This window comes from Bidens hawaiensis, unplaced genomic scaffold (assembly GCF_021521415.1).
Source record: "Bidens hawaiensis isolate Kalapana, Puna unplaced genomic scaffold, B.hawaiensis_p1.1 tig00052973_1, whole genome shotgun sequence".
Classification (NCBI taxonomy): domain Eukaryota; kingdom Viridiplantae; phylum Streptophyta; class Magnoliopsida; order Asterales; family Asteraceae; genus Bidens; species Bidens hawaiensis.
Genome location: NW_027499523.1, coordinates 20,159 through 43,906, shown reverse-complemented (window position 1 = coordinate 43,906; position 23,748 = coordinate 20,159). Strand labels below are relative to the sequence as shown.

The 23,748-nt window shown below is 36.2% G+C and overlaps 2 protein-coding genes across 2 annotated transcripts; one reads left to right on the top strand and one right to left on the bottom strand.

The window, feature by feature from the left end:
• The first annotated feature begins 6,450 nt into the window (after window positions 1-6,450).
• LOC143599837 (beta-xylosidase/alpha-L-arabinofuranosidase 1-like) lies at window positions 6,451-11,006 on the top strand. Its single transcript, XM_077077697.1, has 6 exons — window positions 6,451-7,156; window positions 7,838-8,125; window positions 8,357-8,526; window positions 8,606-8,703; window positions 9,242-10,003; window positions 10,404-11,006. Exons 1-6 carry the CDS (start codon window positions 6,746-6,748, stop codon window positions 10,973-10,975), a joined length of 2,301 nt encoding a protein of 766 aa, XP_076933812.1. The 5' UTR covers window positions 6,451-6,745; the 3' UTR covers window positions 10,976-11,006.
• Window positions 11,007-20,323: 9,317 nt separating this feature from the next.
• Window positions 20,324-23,248, bottom strand: LOC143599838 (uncharacterized). The gene is made up of 4 exons (XM_077077698.1): window positions 23,060-23,248; window positions 22,166-22,424; window positions 20,688-20,895; window positions 20,324-20,624 (listed from the first exon to the last, which is right to left on the bottom strand). The coding sequence occupies exons 1-4, from the start codon at window positions 23,246-23,248 to the stop codon at window positions 20,324-20,326; spliced, it is 957 nt and encodes a 318-aa protein (XP_076933813.1).
• Window positions 23,249-23,748: the final 500 nt, after the last annotated feature.

Below are 23,748 nucleotides of genomic sequence, written 5' to 3'. Positions count from 1 at the left end.
AGTGCTGAAAAAAGTTAACACGAAGACCGTTTACTCGCATGAGGATTGTGAAAAAGGTTTATGAATGCAATGAAGTTTCGAGTTTTTATTCAAACGTTTGTTAGTTGTATCTTTTATATGTTTAGTATATAAACTTAATTTGACACTTATTAGACATTTGAATATCTTTGTAAGACAGTCAAATATTTAGTTAAAAAGTCTTGGTTCATATTGCCATTGTATTGTTTTGATTTAATATCCTTTAACGGTTTCAATGTAGGACATGACTTGTTCGAATACTCATCAAACAACTTGAATTTGTTTTAAGATATATTTTGGTATTGGTTATAATGAAAGTTTGTATTAAGATGTATTTTGGTTGGTTATAATGAATTTTGGTTGTTTAATATAGTTATTAAGAGCTATGACTAAACAAATATATTTCATTCAATGCTAGATGGTTCAGAGGGGTAAAATAGTCATTCTGTACAGTAATTCAAAAGTCCAACCAAAAAACACTTATTGATCCAACACTTATTGGCTCAGATTCTTTTAATCATTCAGACCTCTTACTGGTTCAGTACTTAATGGTTCAGCACTTGCCAAACAGCCCCTTAAAATAAAGAGAGAGAATAACATGAATATTCATATATATATATATATATATATATATATATATATATATATATATATATATATAGGGGATGGTTCAGGAGAGAAATGAGATTAATGTGAGAAATGAATATGGTCCACTAGTTTTATTTTATATTTTAAATGCTTAAAGATAAATGAGGAAAGTATTAATGCATGCTCTCTCTTTAATTAATATAACTAATAAATATAATAATTATCTATTCAATTAATATAACTAATCAAATTATTATAATTAAAAAATAATAAAAATTCATTTATTTTTATAGCTTATTTTTTATCTCTTGAATTTTTATCCTACACAAGTACAATTTATTCATACATTAAAATTTCTTTCTATCTAAAACTAATTTCTTCCAACTCAATATATTAATATCCATCAACACGAAGTTACATTGTGATGAATGGTACAAAAAACTATGTTACACGTGTTTGCATTAAATATAAACAAAAATGTACAAAACCTACACAAAAACATATAACCTACACTTGTTCTAATAATAAGAAAACATATAACCTACACACGAAAAACATATAACCGACACACAAAATTCAGCATCAATAAACTACACACGCACACGAAAACGTATAACCTACACAGGAAAAATATATAACCTACACTCGAAAATTTTATCGTACACAAATACAATTTATTCATATATTAAATTTTTTTCTATCCAAAACCAATTTCTTCCAACTCAATATATCAATATAAATCAACACGTAGGCACATTGTGATTAATAATACAAAAAACTATCTTACATATGTTAGCATTAAATGTCAATAAAAAATATACAACCTAAACAAAAACATATAACATACACTTGTTCTAATAATAAGAAAACATATTACCTACACACGAAAAACATATAACATACACACGTATAGGATATGTATATCCATAATTAGAGAGTGAATTATTATGGTTATATTAGTTGTATTAATTGAAGAGAGAGAATGCATTTATTGTTGCATTTATATTTTTTTCATATATTATTAAACATTTAAAACCTAAAATAAAACTAAGGGTCCATATTCATTTCTCATATTTCTCACAGTAATTTCATTTCTCTCCTGAACTTAAACATATATATATATATAAAAAATACATGGGCCACAAATAATACAAAGAAAGAGAATAACATTAATATTCATATATATAATAATACCCATGCCAAAAGGAACAAACTAATAAAACAAATGAAATTTTGATGCTAACCCTTAAAACTTAAAAAATTGCTAACCCAAGGTCTCAAACCTGAGTTATATCCCTTGCAAACAATGCAAACAACCGAGTTACATGACATTGTTAATTTCCATGCATTGATTTGTTACTTACCTATGCATGTATCAGAGTATTTTTAAATTTGGGCCCCAAAAATTGTTGGGCCTCGTGCGATGGCTTAATCCGTACATGCTATGGGCCGGCCTTGATCAAGTGTATAATAGCAAAGTCTAGACATTTAGTTGCTAAACATACTATGATTCGTGAGCTCATCATTCGAGGTTTGATCTTTGTTGAGGTTATTCTTTCACAACAAACTTTTTTCAATTATGTAGCAGAGAGTTAATAAGAGACTTAGGTGGTGTTTGTGTTCTGGAAAAAAGCTATGCGGGAGCTCTTCTGTTTGCATTGTGCATACCATGCGCAGAAATGAGCTTTTGTAGAGTGTTTGTTTTCTCGTAGACGTTTCATTAAAAAAACATCTGCACAGGCTCTTCATGGTGCAGATCTGGGCCAACCCCTTTTTACCTCTTCTAATCTCTTTATAACCTCACAAACCATCGTTCTACTTCATAGACTCACAACCCTAGCTACCACCCGTCTCTCCTCCACCGACCGACTCAGTAGCGGACCCAAGAATGTTTTTCAGGTGGTGCACTACTTTTAGATGCTTCAGTTACATGGAATTGGATATAGATATTTCAAGTCGGTTCGATGGTTTGGGTCGGTTCATTTCATAATAAAAGTACGATAAAATAATAAAAAAACACCATCATTCGAAATTAAAAAAAAATACATAATATAAATACAATGGTCTTTACGAATTAAAAGAAAAATACTTATAATTGTTCCTACGAGTCTTCATCTTTTGAAATTATTTCATAATATAAATACAATCATTCGGCCAGATGCCCGGACTACCGGAGAAAGGAGGTGCGGCACCTGCGTAATCATGGTGGAGAGGGGAGAGAGGCGGAGAGCAGTGTTTGTAATGATATCTTTGTTTAAAAGTTTTTGTTTATAGAACCTTAAAAACTTAGCACTAAGAAAAAAAAAGTAGTGTAAAACGGATTTGAACTCTAAAAGGCTTCATAGGAAATAAAATAAGAAAAAAGTAGTGTAAAACGATTTTGAACATGTTACCTTCAATTAACTAACTCAGAGACTTATCCACCAGACCATAAACTTTTATTCGTATTAGGACGGTTTCATTCTAATTTATAAGGTGGTTCACTCTATCATTTTTTATATACCAATACACTATTATTTTGAAATTCGGGTGGCTCATGGGAACCACCCATTTACTAGTTGGATCCGCCCATGCCGACCGTCGCCCCTACTCCACAGATTGAAATCCAACACTTGAGGCATAAACCTACTGTGCATGCTTTGCTACCTTTTGCCCCCGCTGCTCTCCTCCACTGCCACCACATGTCTTCTCTTCCGAACTTTGACGTTGATTGTAAATGAAATTAACAGCCTTCGAATTTTTTATTTGCAAAAATTTTCTCGTGATGAGATTGAAATTAGTCATTAGGTTTTTGCGTATATGAAAGTTAAAATCAATGTATATAGTATTTGAGAACTCATATTGAATAGACCTAGGTTTGATTTTAGTTTATTTTAGGAGTCTGCAGAAGTTAAAAAACAAACAATGATTTTATTATATACTGCAGACCTTTGATCCACCTCTTTTTTTATAGAGGCCTGCAGATCTAGTCCACAAGCTGTAGACATTTTACATCTTAAAAAATAAACTGTAGCTTAGTCCATAGGTCGAGTGTTATGGATGGGGTTAAATATCATTTAATCCCTCCTATGAAAAGATTCCCAATTCCATTATAGTAAAATGTTAATAATCTTACCATCTAGGCATTTTAATCTGTTGAATTAACTTAAGACTAGAGGAAATCTAAATAAGTATTGATGCAAGTTATAAGGAAATCAAGGAACGGAATAAGCACTTGTTTAGACTATTTTGATTTTTGACACTAACAAACCCGACGTCTCCTTAGAGGGGGTTAAAGGGGAATGGGTGGCCGAACCCGTACACATTTTTTGTGTTATATATTCGTGTATTTTGACATCTCACACATAGAAGTTTCAACATCGAACACGTAGAAACCTTTACACCAAACCCTTAGAAAATACTAACTGATTGAGCCCATAACATTAATTTTGTGCATTTTAATTTGAGTTTTGCTGTTTTTATTATGTGACTCAATCCAAACCATTTAACTGGACCAGACAGAAAAACCTGACAGTTAGGTGCTGCTTGTTTTTTAAGAGGTAAGATGTCTGCAGTCTGCGTACCACATCTGTAGGCATCTGTAGCAGAAGAGGTGGACCAAACCTCTGCAGTCTGCAAGAAGAAGACTGTTTGTTTTTTAACGTCTGCAGACTGATAAACTAAAACAAAAATTTTTAATGGAAATTGAAACACCCCAAATTAAATAACCATTTTTATTATTTATTTGGTGTGGAAAATGCGGTCCTAAAAATTTCTTTACTTTCCAATAACATAAAACTAAATTCTATTAACCGAACACAACGTTTAACTTTTACAACAACTTGTCTTCTAATTAAAGACAACACGTACTCAGAACTTATTATTAAAAAAATTATCAAAAGTAGACAATTAAACTTTAGATGTGTATTGATAGCCAAGTCCGAGCACTTGATCTTCCACTTTTAATCCAATCCCGAGCCAAAGCTTAAACTTTTCCAAGTCAAAATAATACTAGGTTTTTACTATAAATCATATACTTTTACAATGGAATAAACTTTGTTCAGATTAAGCTCCACAAATTCATCAAAATATACATAACCTTTCACTTAGACATTTTAGCAAACACCTGGTGTTCCATGGAATTCAACTAATTTGATATTGGTTATTCTTTGACCAAATTCACCTTTAAGAACATCATTTAACACCTCTTCATTACAATTGAAGTTATCTAACACCCATCCATTTGTTTTATCATAAAATCAGTTTTTAAATGTGAAAACTATATAGTGCTTACAAGTTACAACTAATTTACTCTAAAATCTAGTTTTCTCTCAAAGAATGACAAATTGACTTCTGGTGAAGGGGTAGCGTGGGAGGCGGACGAGCAGCAGTGGCTGGCCGGAGGTGGAGGACGGCGGCGGCAGCAGAATCGGAGGTGGAGGGGGGGGGGGGGGTGATGGGAGTTGAGGGTTGAAGAAGGGGTTGTCTAGGGTTTGAGAGAGTTGAATGAAAAAGATGGAAGATGTTAGAATATGTGAGAAGAGGAAGGTCTATGTCTTCTAGGATAAGAGTACGCGAAAACGTTTTTTATTGGAATATCTTCAGAAAAACAAACAGTCTGCAAGCCTAAAGGTTTGCGCGTGGTCCGCGCGGCGCATATATAAGAGGCCAGGACAAAAAACAAACACCACCTTAGTGATAGACAATCGGTCGTTCGTCCCTCAAAAATTTCCAAACATGAAGAAAAAAGATTCTGACTACGCCACTACTACCCCTGCAGAATAAAAAAGGATGAGCCCTTTGTTGTGGATGAATATTCGATTACCATGTTGAATGCGTTTGGAAATTGCTTCTAACCTGGCCTGGTTGCCTGGTTTGCCAGTAGTAGCTGATCATTTGTAAAAGTTATCCATCGATAGCAACTATATATGAAAAACAATAAATACAAGTTACTGTTGAAGGAGTTTGTGTTGGTGGTAACCGAATAACACTCAATCATTTTAACCGTCAATTAACACTTTCTATAACCGAAGTGTTGTTTCTTTTAACTAAACACTGTAGTGGATCCCCAACTTTAAACCAAAAGTCTTTACTCTTAATAAGGGTGCAAATGAGCCGAGCTACTCGCGAGCTATTCGAGATCGGCACGTTAAAAAGCTCGATCAAGCCGAGCTTAATCAAGCCCGGCCCGAGCTCGAGCCTAAAAATAAGCTCATTTAATAAACGAGCCCGAACCCGAGCCTCACTTTATCGACCTCGACCGGCTCGCGAGCCTAAACGAGCCTGTCATTTATATAATTTTTTAAAATATATATTTAATAATTATTAATTAATATATATAGTGATATGAAAATATAAATAAAAATAGCTAAATAAATTATATTAATTTTTACATAAAGTTACTTTAAAATATATATATATATATATATATAAATAATTATAATTATATAAAAAATAGTTGATATATAGTAAACGAGCCAAGCCTGAGCCGAGCTCGAGCTTTAAAATCTACTCACGAACCGAGCTCGAGCTTTGAAAATAGAGCTCGAAACGAGCCGAGCTCGAGCTCGAACTCTGTGTAAACTAAACGAGCCAAGCCCTAAACGAGCCGAGCTTGGGCTCGGCTCGTCTTGTTTGCACCCCTACTCTTAACTCTCGCACATGTGTTTTCACAATAAGAAAATCAAATAATCCTACTTGTTTGCCATCGAATTATCCAATTAAGATTTTGAGATTACCATAAAATATATTGCAACTAGTCATACTCATTTTAGAATATTCCTAAACTATAACCAAACCAAAAAATATATAAAAAATGTGATCACCGCTTGTAACGACTTTTGTTAAACAAAACATAATTTACAATATTTTTGTTACAAAATTTCATCTATATTTGAACTTGTAATAAGTCTTTCACATGATTTAGTCAGACCCACAACCCACATTTACTGGAATAAAACAAGGCAATTAAATCTCCTCACGCTCCAAATCAGTAATAACAACCACAAACCATCATCCCTCACGGTAACATTACAACAATAATGAGAAAATAAAGTGTAATAATTCAAAATATTCTATAATCTTTGACAGTGTACACTAGTTACAACCATTATATGTCTACAAAATCAACAATTTGATCACTCTTTCTTCAATATTATTCATGGCGTTTCAAACCACTCTTCTAGCCATTTTCTTCATAAGTTTCACATTCACTACGAACGCGGTTCCTACCGATCCCCCGCCTCGTTACGCCTGTGAAACGCATAAAAACCCGATCTTGAAAAAATACGCGTTTTGTAATACTAAACTAGATATCAAAACTCGGGTGAATGATTTGGTAAAAAGGTTGACATTGCAAGAAAAAGCGGGGAGTATCGTGAGTATAGCCGATAGCATCCCTCGCCTTGGGATACCGTCGTACGGGTGGTGGTCAGAGGCGTTACATGGCGTGTCGGACACAGGACCTGCCACTTGGTTCAATAGTAGTATTATCCCTGGAGCCACTAGCTTCCCACAAGTCATTCTCACTGCAGCCTCATTCAATGAATCTTTATTCTACACAATTGGAAAGGTACATGTGATTGTGATTGATGATTTTCTTGTTTTCTGACCGTCAAAAACCGTAGACCTTCTCAGTAAAACAGATCAAACTTACTATTATCAAAATGATATGAACTGTTTGTTTTAAAGACCCAACATGCATTTTTTACGGGCCCATAATTTTGTCTATCGGGATCGTCTTTTCCGATACTCGAATCTTCTTAACCCGACGTCCAGATCTTTGGTTTTGGTCGAGTCGGGTCACATAAATAATTATAATTTGTCATTGCAACGTGTAGCAACAATGAGATTTTTAGACGATTATTACCACGAAAACACAATGCACATGCACAGTATATCATTTTAGAAAGAACTGTTGAAATTGTTAATTGAATTAGAAACTAAATTTTTTTCCTTTCACTTTATTTTTAAGAGCCAACATGTGTACATTAATGTGTTACATAATATATGTTACATATAAAATCGAGGGTTGACGTTCAAAAATCTTTAAGATTATTTGAAAAAACATAATATATGTTGCATACAAAGCTGAAAAAACTGTGGGGTGAGATGACCCCTCATTTGATATATTTGGTCCTTTTTTTTTTTTTTTTGTAAAAAATGTGTGTGTATATATATATATTTAATCTTTTTATGATTTCTTGCTTAATTACATATGTTATAATGGCTAATCGTTATAGTGTGCAAATAGGTCGTTTCAACCGAAGCTAGAGCAATGTATAACACGGGTGTTGCCGGGTTAACGTTTTGGTCACCAAATGTAAACATCTTCCGAGACCCAAGATGGGGAAGAGGTCAAGAAACACCGGGAGAAGATCCGCTTCTAACCAGCCGATATGGATCCACATATGTTCGAGGTTTACAAGAAAGAGAGGATGGCAATAAAGAACGACTCAAAGTCGGAGCTTGTTGCAAACATTTCACTGCCTATGATCTCGATAATTGGACTACCGTTGACCGATACCATTTTAATGCATTGGTATATGCTATTTTTTGTAGACCTTTATAGAAGTAGGTCGTGTTTGATAAATAGTCCACTTTTACGATTACAGGTTATAGCTGTAGTTGAAGTCGCTATCTACAATCTAACAACATTATATGATAGAAAATCTGTCATACCTATTTTAGATATAGTGACTTCAACAACAAATACTAAAACTGAAATAATAATAATAATAATAAAATGTCATCTTGTTATTGCGTTTTGAAGGTAACAAAGCAAGATCTGGAAGATACATATAACCCTCCATTTAAAAGCTGTGTTTTGGATGGAAATGTTGCAAGTGTTATGTGTTCTTATAATAAAGTTAACGGCATCCCAACTTGTGCCGATAAAGAGCTTTTGGAAGATACGGTTCGCGGTGAATGGAAGTTAAACGGGTAAGCTTTCGATTGTGACTGATGTATGCTTAGTACGCACAACTTATAAATCTGTGACATGTATCTTTTGGTATCGTAGATACATTAGTTCCGACTGCGATTCGCTACACGTCATGTTCAGAGACCAACGATGGGCTAAAACACCGGAGGAAGTTACAGCAGATGCGTTAAATGCAGGTTATATCACGATTATTTTCTAGGTTAATATATTAAAACTAGGGATGTCAATGAGACGGGTTTGGGACCATGATAGGTAATCAAGTCCCATATCACATTTTATAACCGTGTTCCATACCTGTCTCAATTCTTGTTGGGTATCCCTGTCACCCGTGGATATTGGGCATAGTTGTTAGTTTATAAAAAAAAAAAAAGAAAAGAAATTGCTCGTTGATAAATTAAAACATCATTATATCACAAATGTTTGAAATATGTAACTACGTATCTTTCATGAAGATATAAATAACAAATGTGAATTCATTTGATAGCATGAAAGTATAAATAATATCCTTAAAACACACGTCCCAAAACTAAATTTATTTATTTTTCATGATAAAAATACTATAACGGAGACCGATATCACCTAATATCATACTCGTACCTGAATTCATATTTTATATTATCTATCTCATATGCAGTCTCATACCCAAGATGCTCAGGTTCTGGATATTTTCCATCTCTAGTTAAGAACTACTAAATGTTTTGTCTACATTTGCAGGGTTGGATCTTAACTGCGGGGACTCACTAAAGCGGTACACTGCGTTAGCAGTCAAGAGGGGGCTAGTTAAACAATCAGTAGTCGATCTTGCTGTCACAAACAGCTTCACGACACTTATGAGGCTTGGGTTCTTCGATGGTCACCCGAGCAAGCAAATGTACGGGAAACTAGGCAAGATAGATGTCTGCACCCGTGCTCATCAGGATCTAGCCCGTGAAGCCGCTAGACAAGGCATTGTGTTGCTTAAAAACAGTTTCAGATCGTTACCGCTCTGTAAACCCGATTACAAAAAAGTAGCTGTAATCGGTCCCAACGCGGACGCCACACGAAACATGATTGGCAACTATGCAGGGGTTCCATGTAAATACACAACTCCTCTAATGGGGCTTTCTGCGTATGCTAAAACCATGTACGAACAAGGTTGTGATGTGAAGTGTATGTCGAATGTTAACTTCGGAAAGGCGAAGCATGCGGCTGCTAACGCAGACGCGGTGGTTCTAGTTGTTGGTACGGATCTTTCGATAGAGGCCGAGGCTCTTGATAGGACCCAAATTCATCTTCCGGGACAACAAGATGTTCTAGTGTCTGAGGTTGCGAAAGCTGCCAAAGGGCCAGTGATTCTTGTTATAATGTCGGGAGGCGGAATGGATGTTGAGTTTGCGAAACGTGACCCGAAAATCACTAGCATTTTGTGGGCCGGGTTTCCGGGTCAAGAGGGTGGTGCGGCTTTAGCTGATATCATTTTCGGTCGGTATAATCCAAGTAAGTTTTTATTGTCTCGTTTTCTTTGATACACAGTGTTTTCAGAACTGGACCAGATTGAGAACTAAATAACCTGTCTGATTGTATGTATTTGAACTGCTTTCTTTTGAACCGTTCTGGTTGGAAACTGGAGTAGATGGTCAGACCGGATTTTAATCTTTTTTTTTTCTTCCGACACATTATTTAAAAATATATTTACAATAACTTCATATTTAATTTTAAAATTCATCGTATATTTACATGTTTAATTAATTTTTAAATTAATTATATTTTATCTGGTTTTTAGAACCATTTGAACCGGTCCAACTAATGAAGTGGAAGGTGACCAGTCTGGTTATGTAAACATTAATTTTAATTAATTTTAAGTGTATTCAAATTGCGGTTTTCGTTCGTTTTTCAGGTGGACGACTACCAACGACATGGTATCCACGATCATATGCGAACTTGGTGCCTATGACCAACATGAAGATGCGACCAGACCGAGTCACGGGTCACCCAGGCCAAACCTACAGGTTCTATAGAGGCAAAACCGTTTTTCCATTCGGGTTCGGGCTAAGCTACACTTCATATGTTTACAAACTCATCAAAGTACCCAAACTCGTGTCCATCCCACTAAACCGAGCTCCCACTTGCCGCTCGTCCACTTGCCACACCATCGATGCAGCGGATCCTGTCTGCAAAGACCTACATTTTGATGTAGATATTAGTGTAATAAACATGGGAAAGTTGTCTGGAAGCCACACGGTGTTGCTGTTCTCGTCTCCACCAACGATCTACAACGCACCGCAAAAGGAGTTGATTGATTTCAAGAAGGTACGGTTCGGGCCATGGCAGCGGTCGGTGGTGAGGTTTAGAGTGGATGTTTGCAAGCAGTTAAGTGTGGTGGATGAAGAAGGTAACAGGAAAGTTGCATTGGGTCAGCATGCTCTTCAAGTGGGTGATATTAAACACAATGTGAGTGTGAAGGTGTGAAGTAGATGATTTGATTAATTTAGACATTGTTTGGTTTGATTTTGAAAGGGTTCATGATTATACGTAGTTGGTTTATTGTAGGAGAAAATTATGACTTTTCGTTAAAACATCAATATTTTATCAAATAATGAAGGAAAATATCATTCATTCTCATGTATTGAAAGTCGGGCTAAGCTTGAGCTCAATTCGTTTTGAATTCTATTTAAACTCGTCCAGGTTATTATATATATTTTTTATATTTATTAGAGAAGTAGTTGGTGTGTTAGTTGAGAGGTTAGTTAGCTATTTAGTTGTGATGACTAACTAATTTACTCAAGAGATTAACTTATCACGTATATTTTTACTAAAAAATAGGGCTTTAATGAAACACGAACTATGACACACATGATTTCTATGACATATAAAAATGTGTTTCATAAAAAATATCATCTTTTATAAAATTTCAAGGATATACATTTTTGTGTGTTATAAAAAGTAAAAAAGATTAACTCACGATACCCTTTAGAAAATTGTGTCATCTTTGAATGTTATTTTATGTTTTCTAAAAATCACTCTCGTGTTTTTGTTAATAAAATCAGAGCTTTTGAAATTGCAGCCTCCATCCCTATGTCGATTGGAGCCACAACAAAAAATTATGACCTTCAGATTCTGGTAGATTGATCGTTCCAACACATATCAATTGGAGCCACAACAAAAAATTATGACCTTCAGATTCCGATAGATCGATCGTTCAAACACATATGATCGGAGAGGAAGAAAATGATGTTCACGGTAGTTTTGGAGTCAGTTCTTAATATGTGAAATGTGTATATATTAAAATTAACCAAGATTTAAAAATAGCATTAGTAATTTAACACCACACAAAAGTCAAGTGTATCGGTCGCAGAGTAATAAGCAAGTAAGACCAGATATGGAAAAAACTCTAAATAATAAACCTAATTGATAAGCGACATAAATTGATTTTTAGTTTTAGAACATATATTAAATATTAAATATTAAAAATTATTAAATATTAAAATAGACTTTTAAGATATAAATTTTTATACTAAAATATATAAAATAGTAAACTTAAATCATTACAACTTGAGAAACGCGAGAAATCGGGTTTTTAATTTAGATATGATAAAATTGAGTTACTTAGATATGAATTCCTAGACATAATGAAATGCTAACTCTGGTAAATTGATTCAAGATGCGGCTCTAATCTAGTAAACCTTTAAACCATAGACGATACACTAGGCTCGAATTTGGGACGAATGAAGAAGTTCTAAAGTGGACGGACTCGAACCTTCGACACAAAAATCCATAATTATTCATTATAAAAACCTTTATAAGTTAAAACCGTTAAACTGTGAAGCTAATTATATTTTAAAACAAAAATCCTAGGAGACCCCAGACAAGACTAAATAACCAAACCTGAACCTTCGTCACCCAATTATTAGACACAATCTAGCTAATAACGTAGCTAACCCGAATCACAACCTTATTCTTCGGATAGGAAAGCACACTTTATTAATCGTTTTTAATAATTCTTTTAACTCGTATTAACCTTAATCCCGAGAACTAGACCGAAAAGCTAACGGTCAACAACCTAGAATGATCCTATCAAAACTAAGATTTGAACCTAAATACTTAGATCAACAAAACCAACCAAGAATCATCAATAAACTATCAACACAAGCACACTAATATCAAAACTGATAATAAAACATAATCATGTAAATCCTCGCATTCAATCTACAACAACGTTAAGAAAAACACAACATATATCTAGTTCATCAATCTAAGCAACTCAAAATATTTAGCTACTCATGACAAAGAAGAAAGCAAAAACAATAAACATTAACATTCATCATAAAGAAAACTTAATTGGGCTACTTGCGTGTGTGCCTACTTAATATTTTTTTCCTTTTCTTTCCGATGGGCAGCCTCCTTGTGTGTGGTCCCCCTAACTTGCGCTCCAATCTATTTGACTTCCCCGTGTTTTCAAATTTTTGCTCAATAGCCATAAATACCAAGCGTCTCCTTCTCTTGCGTTGACCTTGCCTCTTTTATAAACTATCCCTTAGACCATGTATAGTCAAAACTATCTACACTTAGGTATTTTGTGACACGCGATGGTCCAATCAGCATTGAAGAGTTTTATAAAAAGTGATATAGTGATAAGCCTGTAACTCTTATGCGATCATTACCTCTCTGTCTCTTCCTCTCTCACAAAACGCCACCTTTCAAAGTTATAACTTAAAACCCATAACTAGGTGGGGGTGGGGGGTAGAGGAGAGTTATGTGCTATAAATTTACCCATAACTCTCCCATTTATATTCTTACAAAACCCATTTACTTTCTTTACATTTATAAACTTTATTTTAATTTAATCAACTGGGTTTTCGTTGAAGTGCAACGACCATATTATTTTCAATTAATTCTCCTCACCAATTAAATCAATGTCATGCTTCAATCCATGGCAACATCTTTAGTAGCTTCAAATAAGTTCTCATGTATGTCTCATAATCTGTTTATATAAACATTAAACCTGCAAAACAAAAATTAACAAATAAATAAACGAACAAATAAATAAAAATAGTATACTTTATATTATTACTAGTAGGTGTAACCCGCGCGTTGCACGGACACAATGTGTGACGGTTTTTCTCACATAGATTACAAAGTTCGCATGATTATCATGATTACAATGTTTATTAGTCGTGCTCCATCTAACAAAATATATATGCAGACATTGACGATCTACCATGTTAGTACAATATACAAAGAATGAATGTCTGATGTAGGTTGCCCTAAAGATGTTAAAGAGGGTGCTGAAGCTTCTTCCAATCTTCTCCATTGTATACCCTTTTAGCCAAAAAGATTTGCACACCCTTGTTAACCAAAAATATTAGACCTACGTATGTATTACCCTAGAACTGCACAAACATAAAATTGTTTCAGATTTCTGTGTTGTGAGGAATATGTATTTATTGGTTATTTACCTGCGTGTCCGGAAAAGGCGGCTGCTACACGACCTAATGCCTTCTAACGTTTTGTTTTTTTTTGCTATCACTTACATTTGTTACAAAGTACTTACAACTTCAGATCTAACAACAAGTCCATTAGACCTTGTTGTAGATGTATTCTTTCCAGACTTCCTTTCTGAATCATCAAACAATCTCTTAATCTAATCTCCTTCTTTCAGTATTAGATCTCCTAATTTTGCACCTCTCCTGCATAACACATTGATCATATCGGCCTTTTGTTGCTCAGATACAGTCTCGATTGACTGATCAGTGTTGCCTTCTTCATCCGTTCTTTCTTTTCTCTTCCTTTCTTCCAACATTGTTCTCTCTACCTCCAGGTACAGCCTTTGCTCTCTATGATATATTTCCAGTAATTGTTCATGAGGTAGGCTGTCAAATTCGGATTCTTTCATACCTTTCTTCAATAGTATGTCTTTCAAAGTATTCACTCTGTCAGGGTCATTGAACCATTTAACTGCCTCAGCTCTTCTTTTCTCAACATCTATCTTCTTCTTCTCTTGTCTTTCTTTCTCTTTGTTCTCTCTTTCAGCTTGCATTACACATTTTTCATGCTTGTGAGAATCTTTTACCGTCTTAACTTTTCTCTTTAGTTCCTCTATGGTCAAGTCTTTGATAGAGTCATACTTATATCCATGTACCTCAAAGAATTTGACATCTTTATATTTCTTTTTCATCTCTTCATACTCTCTCTTACCCTCAGCTTCTTTTCTCCTTACTTCCTGCACAAACTTGGTAGTATCATCAACAAATGCCTGTCTATACATACGATCAAATTCGGCAAAGGTTGACGATTTAGATAGGAAGGAGGATGGCCAGCACGCAGAAGGAATTTTCTTTGTGTATCTCTCCTTCTCCATTCCTCTGCTGCCTCTATTATACTCTCTCTGGTCATTCGTTCAATGTGTCTTTGCTCATAATCAAGACTGAGAAGATATGCTTTGTCCTCCTTTTCTCTTCTCTCTCCCATTTCTAGCCTCTCTTTATTCTCCTTGGCTTTTAACTCTGCTAACTGCCCAATCTCATCTTCAGTCTTCTTCTTGCGAGTTTCAAATTCCAAACCACATTGCATGAGAAAGATAATTTTCGGATTAGTCTTTAATCTCTCCTCATCTTCTTCTACTTATGTATTCTCATCCAAGTCTTGTAGAGCCTCTATCATAGGCTCTTTAGTTTCAACAACCTTTGGCTCATCAACAACCTTAGGCTTCTCTTTTCTTGTATATACTTTCTTTGTTGATTTCTGCCTTTTGACCATTGGAGTCTCTATCTCTTCAGTTTGTTTTCTCTTTTCTGACTCTCTAGTAGTAGGGTATTCAGTTACAATAGGCACAGTGACATTTTCAGCCTGTTTATCATCAAATAATTTCTTCAACAATGGGCTCTGAGACATTTTCAGCTTGTGGTTCACTGCTCTTCTTTTGAATTTCTCTTTGTAATGCTTGTGTCTTCTTAGCAGCAGCAACCACCTCTCGTGAATGTTTTTCTGGATTTTGCAATATGTTGTAGATTCTTAACACTACCAACTTTGTAACTAGTCCAAAACTAAGTCCTTCAGTTCTTTCATGTTGTTCTTGTATTGCAGGGCTTGATTCAGTTTGAGAACTTTCAAATTTATTTTTCTTTATCTGTTCCACGGTAACCCCTATGCTCTCATCAGCCATTTTCCTTAATCTCTCTTCCTTTTCCTCTTTCCTCTTCAAATTTATCAATGTTTTCAAGTAGTTCTTGAAGAATCTCTTCTTCTTCATCAACTGTAGCCATTTTAGCCATTTCTTCATTCATAATCCCCATCACAGTCTTGACAGACTCCACTTCAGCTACATCTGGATCATTCACTTCATTTTTCTCTAAAATTTCATCACCAGATGTTATTTTGTGAGCAGCCTTGGGGTGTAAATCTTCATCTGTATGAGAAATCCCCTTTCCCTTCTATTTTCTCTTTTCAATTTGTTCAGGGGTTTCCTCTTCTACCTCAATCTCCCCCTCATGGAATGCTTGCCTTTTATTCACATCTTTATTTACATCTACATCCTCTTTATCATATTCATCATTTATCAGTTTCAGAGCATTGGATGTTTCAATTTGAGCACTTTCATGCTTGTATCATCATAGTACTTTCCAATCAGTTCAAGAGCATCTCCACAATCATTATTCTCCCCCTGTTTTGGTGCATTTGAGGTCTTCTCAACCTTATGCTCCAGGGCTTGAATTTTCAGTAAAGCCTGTTGAAGAGGATCTTCTAAGGCCTTATTCTTTATCTCTAGAAAGGAATTTATTTCCTTTAGCATAATGTTCTCAAACTTCAAATTGGCATTTTCTGCTAGAATGTCTTCATTAATGTATGTGGGGCTTGATGAGGGTGTTTCTTGTGTAGGTTTAAAATTAGGCTCAGACTCAGGTTGTGTTGAGGAGGTTTCAGGTGATGGTAAGGTTTCAGGTGATGGTACTTTGTAAGATTCAGTTTGTTGATGAATATCCTGGGTGATAGGTGTGGGTGTATCTTGAACAGGTTATTTTATTGGTGATGTTGGAGGTGTTGGAAATGATGTATCTTGTATAGGTTCAGGGCTTGAGAGAAGGGGTTCAGTGTTAGTTGGGAAAGTGGTTGTGAATGAGGAGCAAAATCTGAACCAGGTGAAAATGGTTCTGTGCCTCCAGAGGATATATCATCTTGGTCCTCATGTGGATCAGGTGATTCAGGTGGAGTGATCTTATATTTCTAGTTAAATTGGAGATCACATTAGCAATAAACACATCATCATCCATCTGCACAATTGGTACTCCACTAGTACCCACAACTGGTTCTTCATTTGTTTCATCATGAACCTCAGCATTTTCACCCTGCATATCTGATTCCGGATTAAATAAATACTACCATCTCATAACCAAGTTGTTCAATAACCGGTTCAACAACCTCTTGTTCTTGTTCAACAACTGGTTCCATTACTTCTTAATCAACTTGTGGTTCAAAAACCACAATCTCATTACCTGCACCATCACGACCGTCATCACTGTCATCATCACTCTCCTCTGATTCTTCATCATCATCACTTGACTTTTCATCACTTTGCACTGGTGAAGGAGGTACTTCCATAATCTGTATATTCTCATCCAACAACCATGGAAGAATGTGTTACACCCCGTTGAGCGATTTGCGAAAGCGTAAAACGGAAATCTAACAGACACCTCTGGTATCAACCACATTGTTTATAAAGAACAATACAAACTAGTTTACAATATTTTACATCAATCTAACTTTGTTACAACTAGGTCATACAAACTAAATCCAGCCCGTTAAGCGGCTTTACTTCTTACTAGCACACTTGCATCAATTCACCTAGCATTGATTGCAAGTCAAACACATAGCACATAGACTTTCTAATCCAATCCAGTACCTAAAAACATGTTAAAACGGGTCAACTACAAATAGTTGGTGAGTTTCACAAGAGTTAAGAAATCAGTTGTGCGTACAACAATCACAGTTTGTAAATACGCAAGTATGTATGTATATATGTTCACAAGTACATTTGTTTGTATGTTTATGATGTAATTATACTAAGCTACAGTGAAGCCTTGACTGTTTGTGATGCGTGCATCCATTTCCCACGCTCAATCAACCATTGTGCCCCCCTTTCCGCCCACAACATGCCCCGAGTAGCTATGTTTAACACTACATAGCGTGCTTGTATAATTATGGTCATGTGCAAACGGGATAATGTCTCAGCAAACCGTGCTGGCCCCGCTTGGGTTTGTCAAACCAATAGTACTATTCACAAGCCATCGGCTCGAAGTTAATCACTGTGTTAGTGGGGACTTTCGTGTGTTAGCACTTACATAATTCCCATCATCAAATAGTTCAGAGTATATATAGATATGTATCAACATGTTTTTCACCCCAAAAGTTCGTAAAAGCAGTTTAAAAGTGGGGTCATGAAACTCACGGTTTAATAGGGATTCAGTACAGCATTAGCTTGAAGTTCGTTTGACTCTTATCACTAAACCCTATAATCAATATTATAATAATATTAATATTTTAATATTATTATAATCATTATGCTAGACTGGGCTGTATAACTAATCTGGGTATAGCTGGTACCCCCCAGAAAGTGTCAATAAGCTTAGATTGTGATGTTGTTCAATGTCTAATACTCAAAACCGAACTTGGCTCAGTCTCCCCGTTTTCCCAGCTGGGCCAAGTTGTTCGTTTATGCGTTCAGAAAACAGTTATGGGGATGTAAGCTTGGGTAAATGTGTTGGTCGATAAAATAATTAAGTTATAAAGAAAGATCACATATTGGGGTTCTGGATTCGCCATGGGGCTCGTTTCCTTTTCTTCAGTTTGATTTGGAGAAAATGCGCACAATTTATCCAAACTGTCTGGATTTCTCATAAAAAGTTCGTTTTTACTTAATTAATCCAAAAATATGATTTTTGATCACTCTTGGTGTTCTGATATTCCCACAGGTTCGTTATATCACACCCCAACCTAAGGCGGAAATGCCGGAGCATGAGCATGATTGCTCATAGCTCGAGGTAACTGTCGTGCAATAATTGTGAATAATTAATTCATTTCATAAATAACCAAACAATATCCAAAAATAGCAAGCATTCAATTATAGCAACAAAATCCATAACAATAAATAATCCAAATAACTTAATGAAATTGTTCTTGATAATGCCTAGGGTCTCAATCTAGTAATCCATAACTTCAATTTCTTTAATTCAAACGATAACCTGCATATACGTATAAAATACAATAGGTTTTGTCAACAAATATGTTGAGTGAGCAAAACGTAAATAAAGTGGTAAATAAACCAAACCAATGAGCAAATAAAGTGTCAAGCGAACCATTGCCAAGCGAATCGGGCGCTGGTTAAAACTAGACTGTCGTATGATCATACTATAATGAGAATATGGTGGACATCTCCGAATGCGCAAATTAAACAAGTAATCAATTAGCATTTATGTCTAGCAATTCACACACAATATAACGTTTGCTAATGATTGAGATATGTATAATATGAAATACTATAAGTATGTATACGCCCCCAAAACGTTTGAAAATATGTGAAAACGGGGGAATGACAAAACTCACCTTAAAATAAGTGATTTGATTAAAATATTAAGAATAAATAAGAGGTCTTCCGATTAACACGCCGAACGAGAATATCCAACAGAACCTAAAACTTAGCAGTATGAAAGTATGAGTAAAATCGAATCTAATGCCGCTAGAATCAATCCAAACGGATAAGTATAACTCGATTTATGTCGATTTTAATGTTTAAACAAGTCGAGTCTGACCAGAATCCGAACTTCGAGTCAGGAGTCGATTTTTGGTCAAAACTCTTAAAATTTAATTATGAGAAGAAAAGTCTTCTGGACCGAACATTGAATCTGACCAGAAGTGTGAGTAATCGAGAAGTCAAAGATGTTGACTGTTTTATCCTTTATCGGGTTTTAAAGCAATTGACTAGTCAATACCCTTCAATCCTAGAAATTGATTGAAGGTTATCGACTAGTGAATGTTTATGAACGAAAACTCAGTTTACAACTTACCCGGAATGTGAACGAACAACGAGTTATAACGAGTCAAAAATCCTTAGTCTTGTAAAGTCAACCGTTTAATGAACGGTTCTTCAACAAATCACCAAAAACCGAAGATAAAACGAGATGGCAGAGGGATGTTTGTTAGGGTTTAGGTAAAGTTTTGTGGCAGATGAATGAGGTTAGTTTATATAAGAAAAGCCTAAACGAACTAATTAAAGGCTCTTTGGCCCGTTTAAGCAAGAAATTACGTAATTAATAAAAGAATCACTGAATATGATCAAAAGATTGGGTCTTGATTGTTAAGAAACGATTTAGGACATATATTTCAGTTATAAAATGATTCCTTGGTCCTTACTTCTCTCGATTCATGCACAAAATAACCGATTTTATGCCAAAACAAGTTAAGGAAACAAGAATAAACGAACTGACTGTGCAGCTCACCCCACGGTGCCGCGCGGCGGCGGGCCTGAGGGTGGCCGCGCAGCGCTTCGGCGTTCAAATGGGCAGATTTTAAAGGTTGACACATTTAGCCCTATAGTTTGGTTATGGATCAATAATGGAACTTGTTTTGTTATACTAAATGAATAACTCATATATAAAACTTTGAGGGCTAAAAGTGAATAAAAGTAAACTAATAACTCATAAATGCAAAGTATTATTAAGGATTAGGATTCGAAAAATGTTCATACAATGATAAAACAAAACAACGAATACTGTAAAAACCCGAAATGTTACAGTATCCCCTACATTTAGGAATTTCGTCCCGAAATTAGAGAATAGCTGTAGTGAACAGATGAGGATACTTCTCCTTCATTTGATCTTCACGTTCCCAAGTAAACTCAGCTCCTTGCTTCGATTCCCAATGCACTTTGACTAATGGTATACGACTACGCTTAGTGACCTTATCCTTATGATCAATTATCTCAACGGGTCTTTCAACGAAATGCATAGTCTCATCGATACGAACTTCATCGAGAGGTATTTGGAAACTACCCTCGGCAAGACACTTCTTCAAATTTGAAACATGAAATATCGAATGAATATTTGAGAGTTCAGATGGATGATCAAGTCTATAAGCGACAGGACCAATACGCTCAATGATTTCAAAAGGACCAACGAAACGAGGAGATAACTTCCCTTTCTTTCCAAATCTCACAACACCTTTCCGTGGAGATACCTTGAGTAGAACACAATCACCAATGTTAAACTTAAGAGGTTTCCTATGCTTATCCGCATAACTTTTTTGACGACTACGAGCAGCAAGTAGATTTTGGCGGATCTGAGCAATGTGATCAGTCGTTTCTTGAACTAACTCCGGACCAGTAATTTGAGATTCACCAACTTCATTCCAACAAATAGGAGAACAACATTTGCGGCCATAAAGAGCTTCGAAAGGTGCCATACCAATGCTAGAGTAAAAGCTATTGTTATACGAATACTCAATAAGCGGTAGATGACTATCCTAATTGCCACCAAAATCGAGGACACATGAGCGAAGTATGTCTTCAAAGGTTTGAATCGTACGCTCAGATTGACCATTAGATTGCAGATGATGAGCAGTACTAAGATCCAAACGAGTTCCCAAAGCGGATTGGAGAGATTTCCAAAAACGAGAAGTGAAACGACCATCTCTATCGAAGATAATGTTAATGGAGTTCCACGATGACAAACAATCCTTTCAACGTAGATATGCGCCAATTGATCAACAGAATACATTTTCTTGATGGGAATTAAATGAGCAGACTTCGTCAAACGATCGATGATTACCCAAATACTATCATGTTGCTTTCGGGTAGAAGGAAGCTTAGTGATAAAGTCCATAGCAATATCTTCCCACTTCCATTCGGAACGAGAGGTTTCTTGAGCAAACCACAAGGTCGATGATGCTCGGCTTTGACTTTAGAGCAAGTGAGAAATTTCGCAACGTAGAGAGCGATGTCTTTCTTCATTCCGGGCCACCAAAAGATGGAACGAAGATCGGCGTACATTTTATCAGCACCGGGATGTATGGAATATCGTGACTTATGAGCTTCGTCCATTATGAATGTGCGAAGGTCTTCACGATCAGGAATCCATAAGCGATTAAAGAAATAAAGCAACCCATTGGGTTTGGTTTCCAATTGAGATTCCGCAGCACACGACATCTCATCATACATATTGCCTTCGGTGACGGATTCGTGTTGGGCATTAAGAGCACGCTCTTCGAGATCATTTTGAACCAGAACACAAGTGAGCAACACATATTTGACTTGTTTCTTACGGCTAAGAGCGTCGGCCAGGACATTCGCTTTACCGGGATGGTAGCGAATCTCGCAATCATAGTCGCTAAGCAACTCGGCCCAACGAAGTTGTCTCATGTTGAGTTCCGTTTGATCAAAAATGTGTTGGAGACTCTTATGATCGGTAAATACTACGCATTTGGTACCATAGAGATAATGTCTCCAAATCTTCAAGGCGAATACGACGGAACCAAGCTTGAGATCATGCGTTGTATAATTCTTTTCGTGAACCTTGAGTTGTCTCGAAGCATACGCGATAACCTTGCCTCGTTGCATAAGAAAACAACCTAGGCCTTGGTTAGATGCATCACAGAATACAATGAAATCTTTACTTGCTTCGGGAAAAGCAAGAATAGGAGCATTGCAAAGCAAGTCCTTCAAAGTTTGAAACGCTTCCTCTTGCTTTGACCCCCACTCGCAAGGTTTACCCTTATGCGTAAGAGCGGTGAGGGACAATGCAATCTTCGAGAAGTTACAAATGAAACGACGGTAATATCCCGCCAAACCAAGAAAAGAACGAACTTCGGTTGGAGATGTCGGTGTCTTCCAATTCTTGACGGCTTCAATCTTTACAGGATCGACATGAATACCCTTGTCGTAACAACATGGCCCAAAAATTGAACTTCCTTAAGCCAAAACTCACACTTCGAAAACTTGGCATACAATTTTTCCTTCCGTAGGAGGTCAAGGATAACATGTAGATGCTCTTTGTGATCGTTTTCGGATTTCGAGTAGATCAAAATTTCATTGATGAAAACAATTACGAATTTGTTCAAGTAGGGTTTACACACACGGTTCATGAGGTCCATGAAAACCGCGGGTGCGTTGGTTAGCCCAAAAGGCATAACACAAAATTCGTAATGCCTATATCGAGTACGGAAAGCAGTCTTGGGTTTGTCATCTTCATTAACGCGATGTTGATGGTAACCCGAATGGAGATCGATCTTCGAGAAGCAAGCGGCTCCTTGAAGTTGATCGAAAAGGTCATCGATACGAGGGAGCAGGTAACGGTTCTTGATGTTAAGCTTGTTGAGTTCACGGTAGTCGATGCACATGAGAAACGATCCACCCTTCTTCTTCACAAATAAGACAAGTGCGCTCCAAGGAGAAGAACTCGGGCGAATGAAACCCTTGTCGGAGAGTTCTTGCAATTGGCTCGAAAGCTCTTGCATTTCGGAAGGTGCAAGACGATAAGGTGTTTTAGCAACGGGATTAGCTCCAGGTACGAGATCAATGCGAAACTCGACTTGAAGAATAGGAGGAAGTCCAACAACATCATCGGGAAAGATGTCGGGAAAATCACGCACAATGGGAATATATTGAATCTTCTTCTTCTCTTTTTCTTTCTCTACCACGAGCGCCAAAGAGGCAACATACTTCTTACGCAAGTAACGTTGAGCTTGAAAGCACGACATGAGATTAAGCTTAGAAGTAGGCGTATTACCGAATACTTTAAGGATACGACCATCTTGGAGAGGTATACGAAGGAACTTATCAAAACAAACGACCTCGACGTGATTCAAGGTTAACTAATCCATCCCAACTATGAAATCAAAACTACCCATTTACACCGGAATAAGATCTATACGGAACTTGACCTTATTAAGAATCATGACACAATCCTGAATAACCGAATCGATAGTAATCGAATTCCCATTAGCTACTTCTGCGGTAAATGGCTTAGACAACCTATCCCAAGGCTTATCAATAATGTATGCGAAGTCCAACGAAATAAAGCACTTATTGGCACCAGTATCGAATAACACGGAAGCAGAATGGTTATTAATAGAGAACGTACCATTCACCACATCACTTGAGCTTTGGGCTTGATTCACATTCATCATGATGGGGCGACCATTCTAACCTTGAGGAGTTGGTGCAGCTTGATTAGTTGGAGGGGCTTGAATAGCAGGGA

Bases quoted from the DNA above. Each gene is read 5' to 3' on its own strand.
- LOC143599837 (XM_077077697.1), top strand. From the start codon at position 6,746: ATGGCGTTTCAAACCACTCTTCTAGCCATTTTCTTCATAAGTTTCACA. The intron at 8,126-8,356 runs GTATATGCTATT...TGCGTTTTGAAG, and splicing joins GATACCATTTTAATGCATTG to GTAACAAAGCAAGATCTGGA. The intron at 8,704-9,241 runs GTTATATCACGA...CTACATTTGCAG, and splicing joins AGCAGATGCGTTAAATGCAG to GGTTGGATCTTAACTGCGGG.
- LOC143599838 (XM_077077698.1), bottom strand. From the start codon at position 23,248: ATGTCGTGCTTTCAAGCTCAACGTTACTTGCGTAAGAAGTATGTTGCC. The intron at 20,896-22,165 runs GTAAAGATTTCA...GTTGGAATGAAG, and splicing joins TCTTGCTTTTCCCGAAGCAA to TTGGTGAATCTCAAATTACT. The intron at 20,625-20,687 runs GTTATCTCCTCG...TGTCGCTTATAG, and splicing joins AGATTTGGAAAGAAAGGGAA to ACTTGATCATCCATCTGAAC.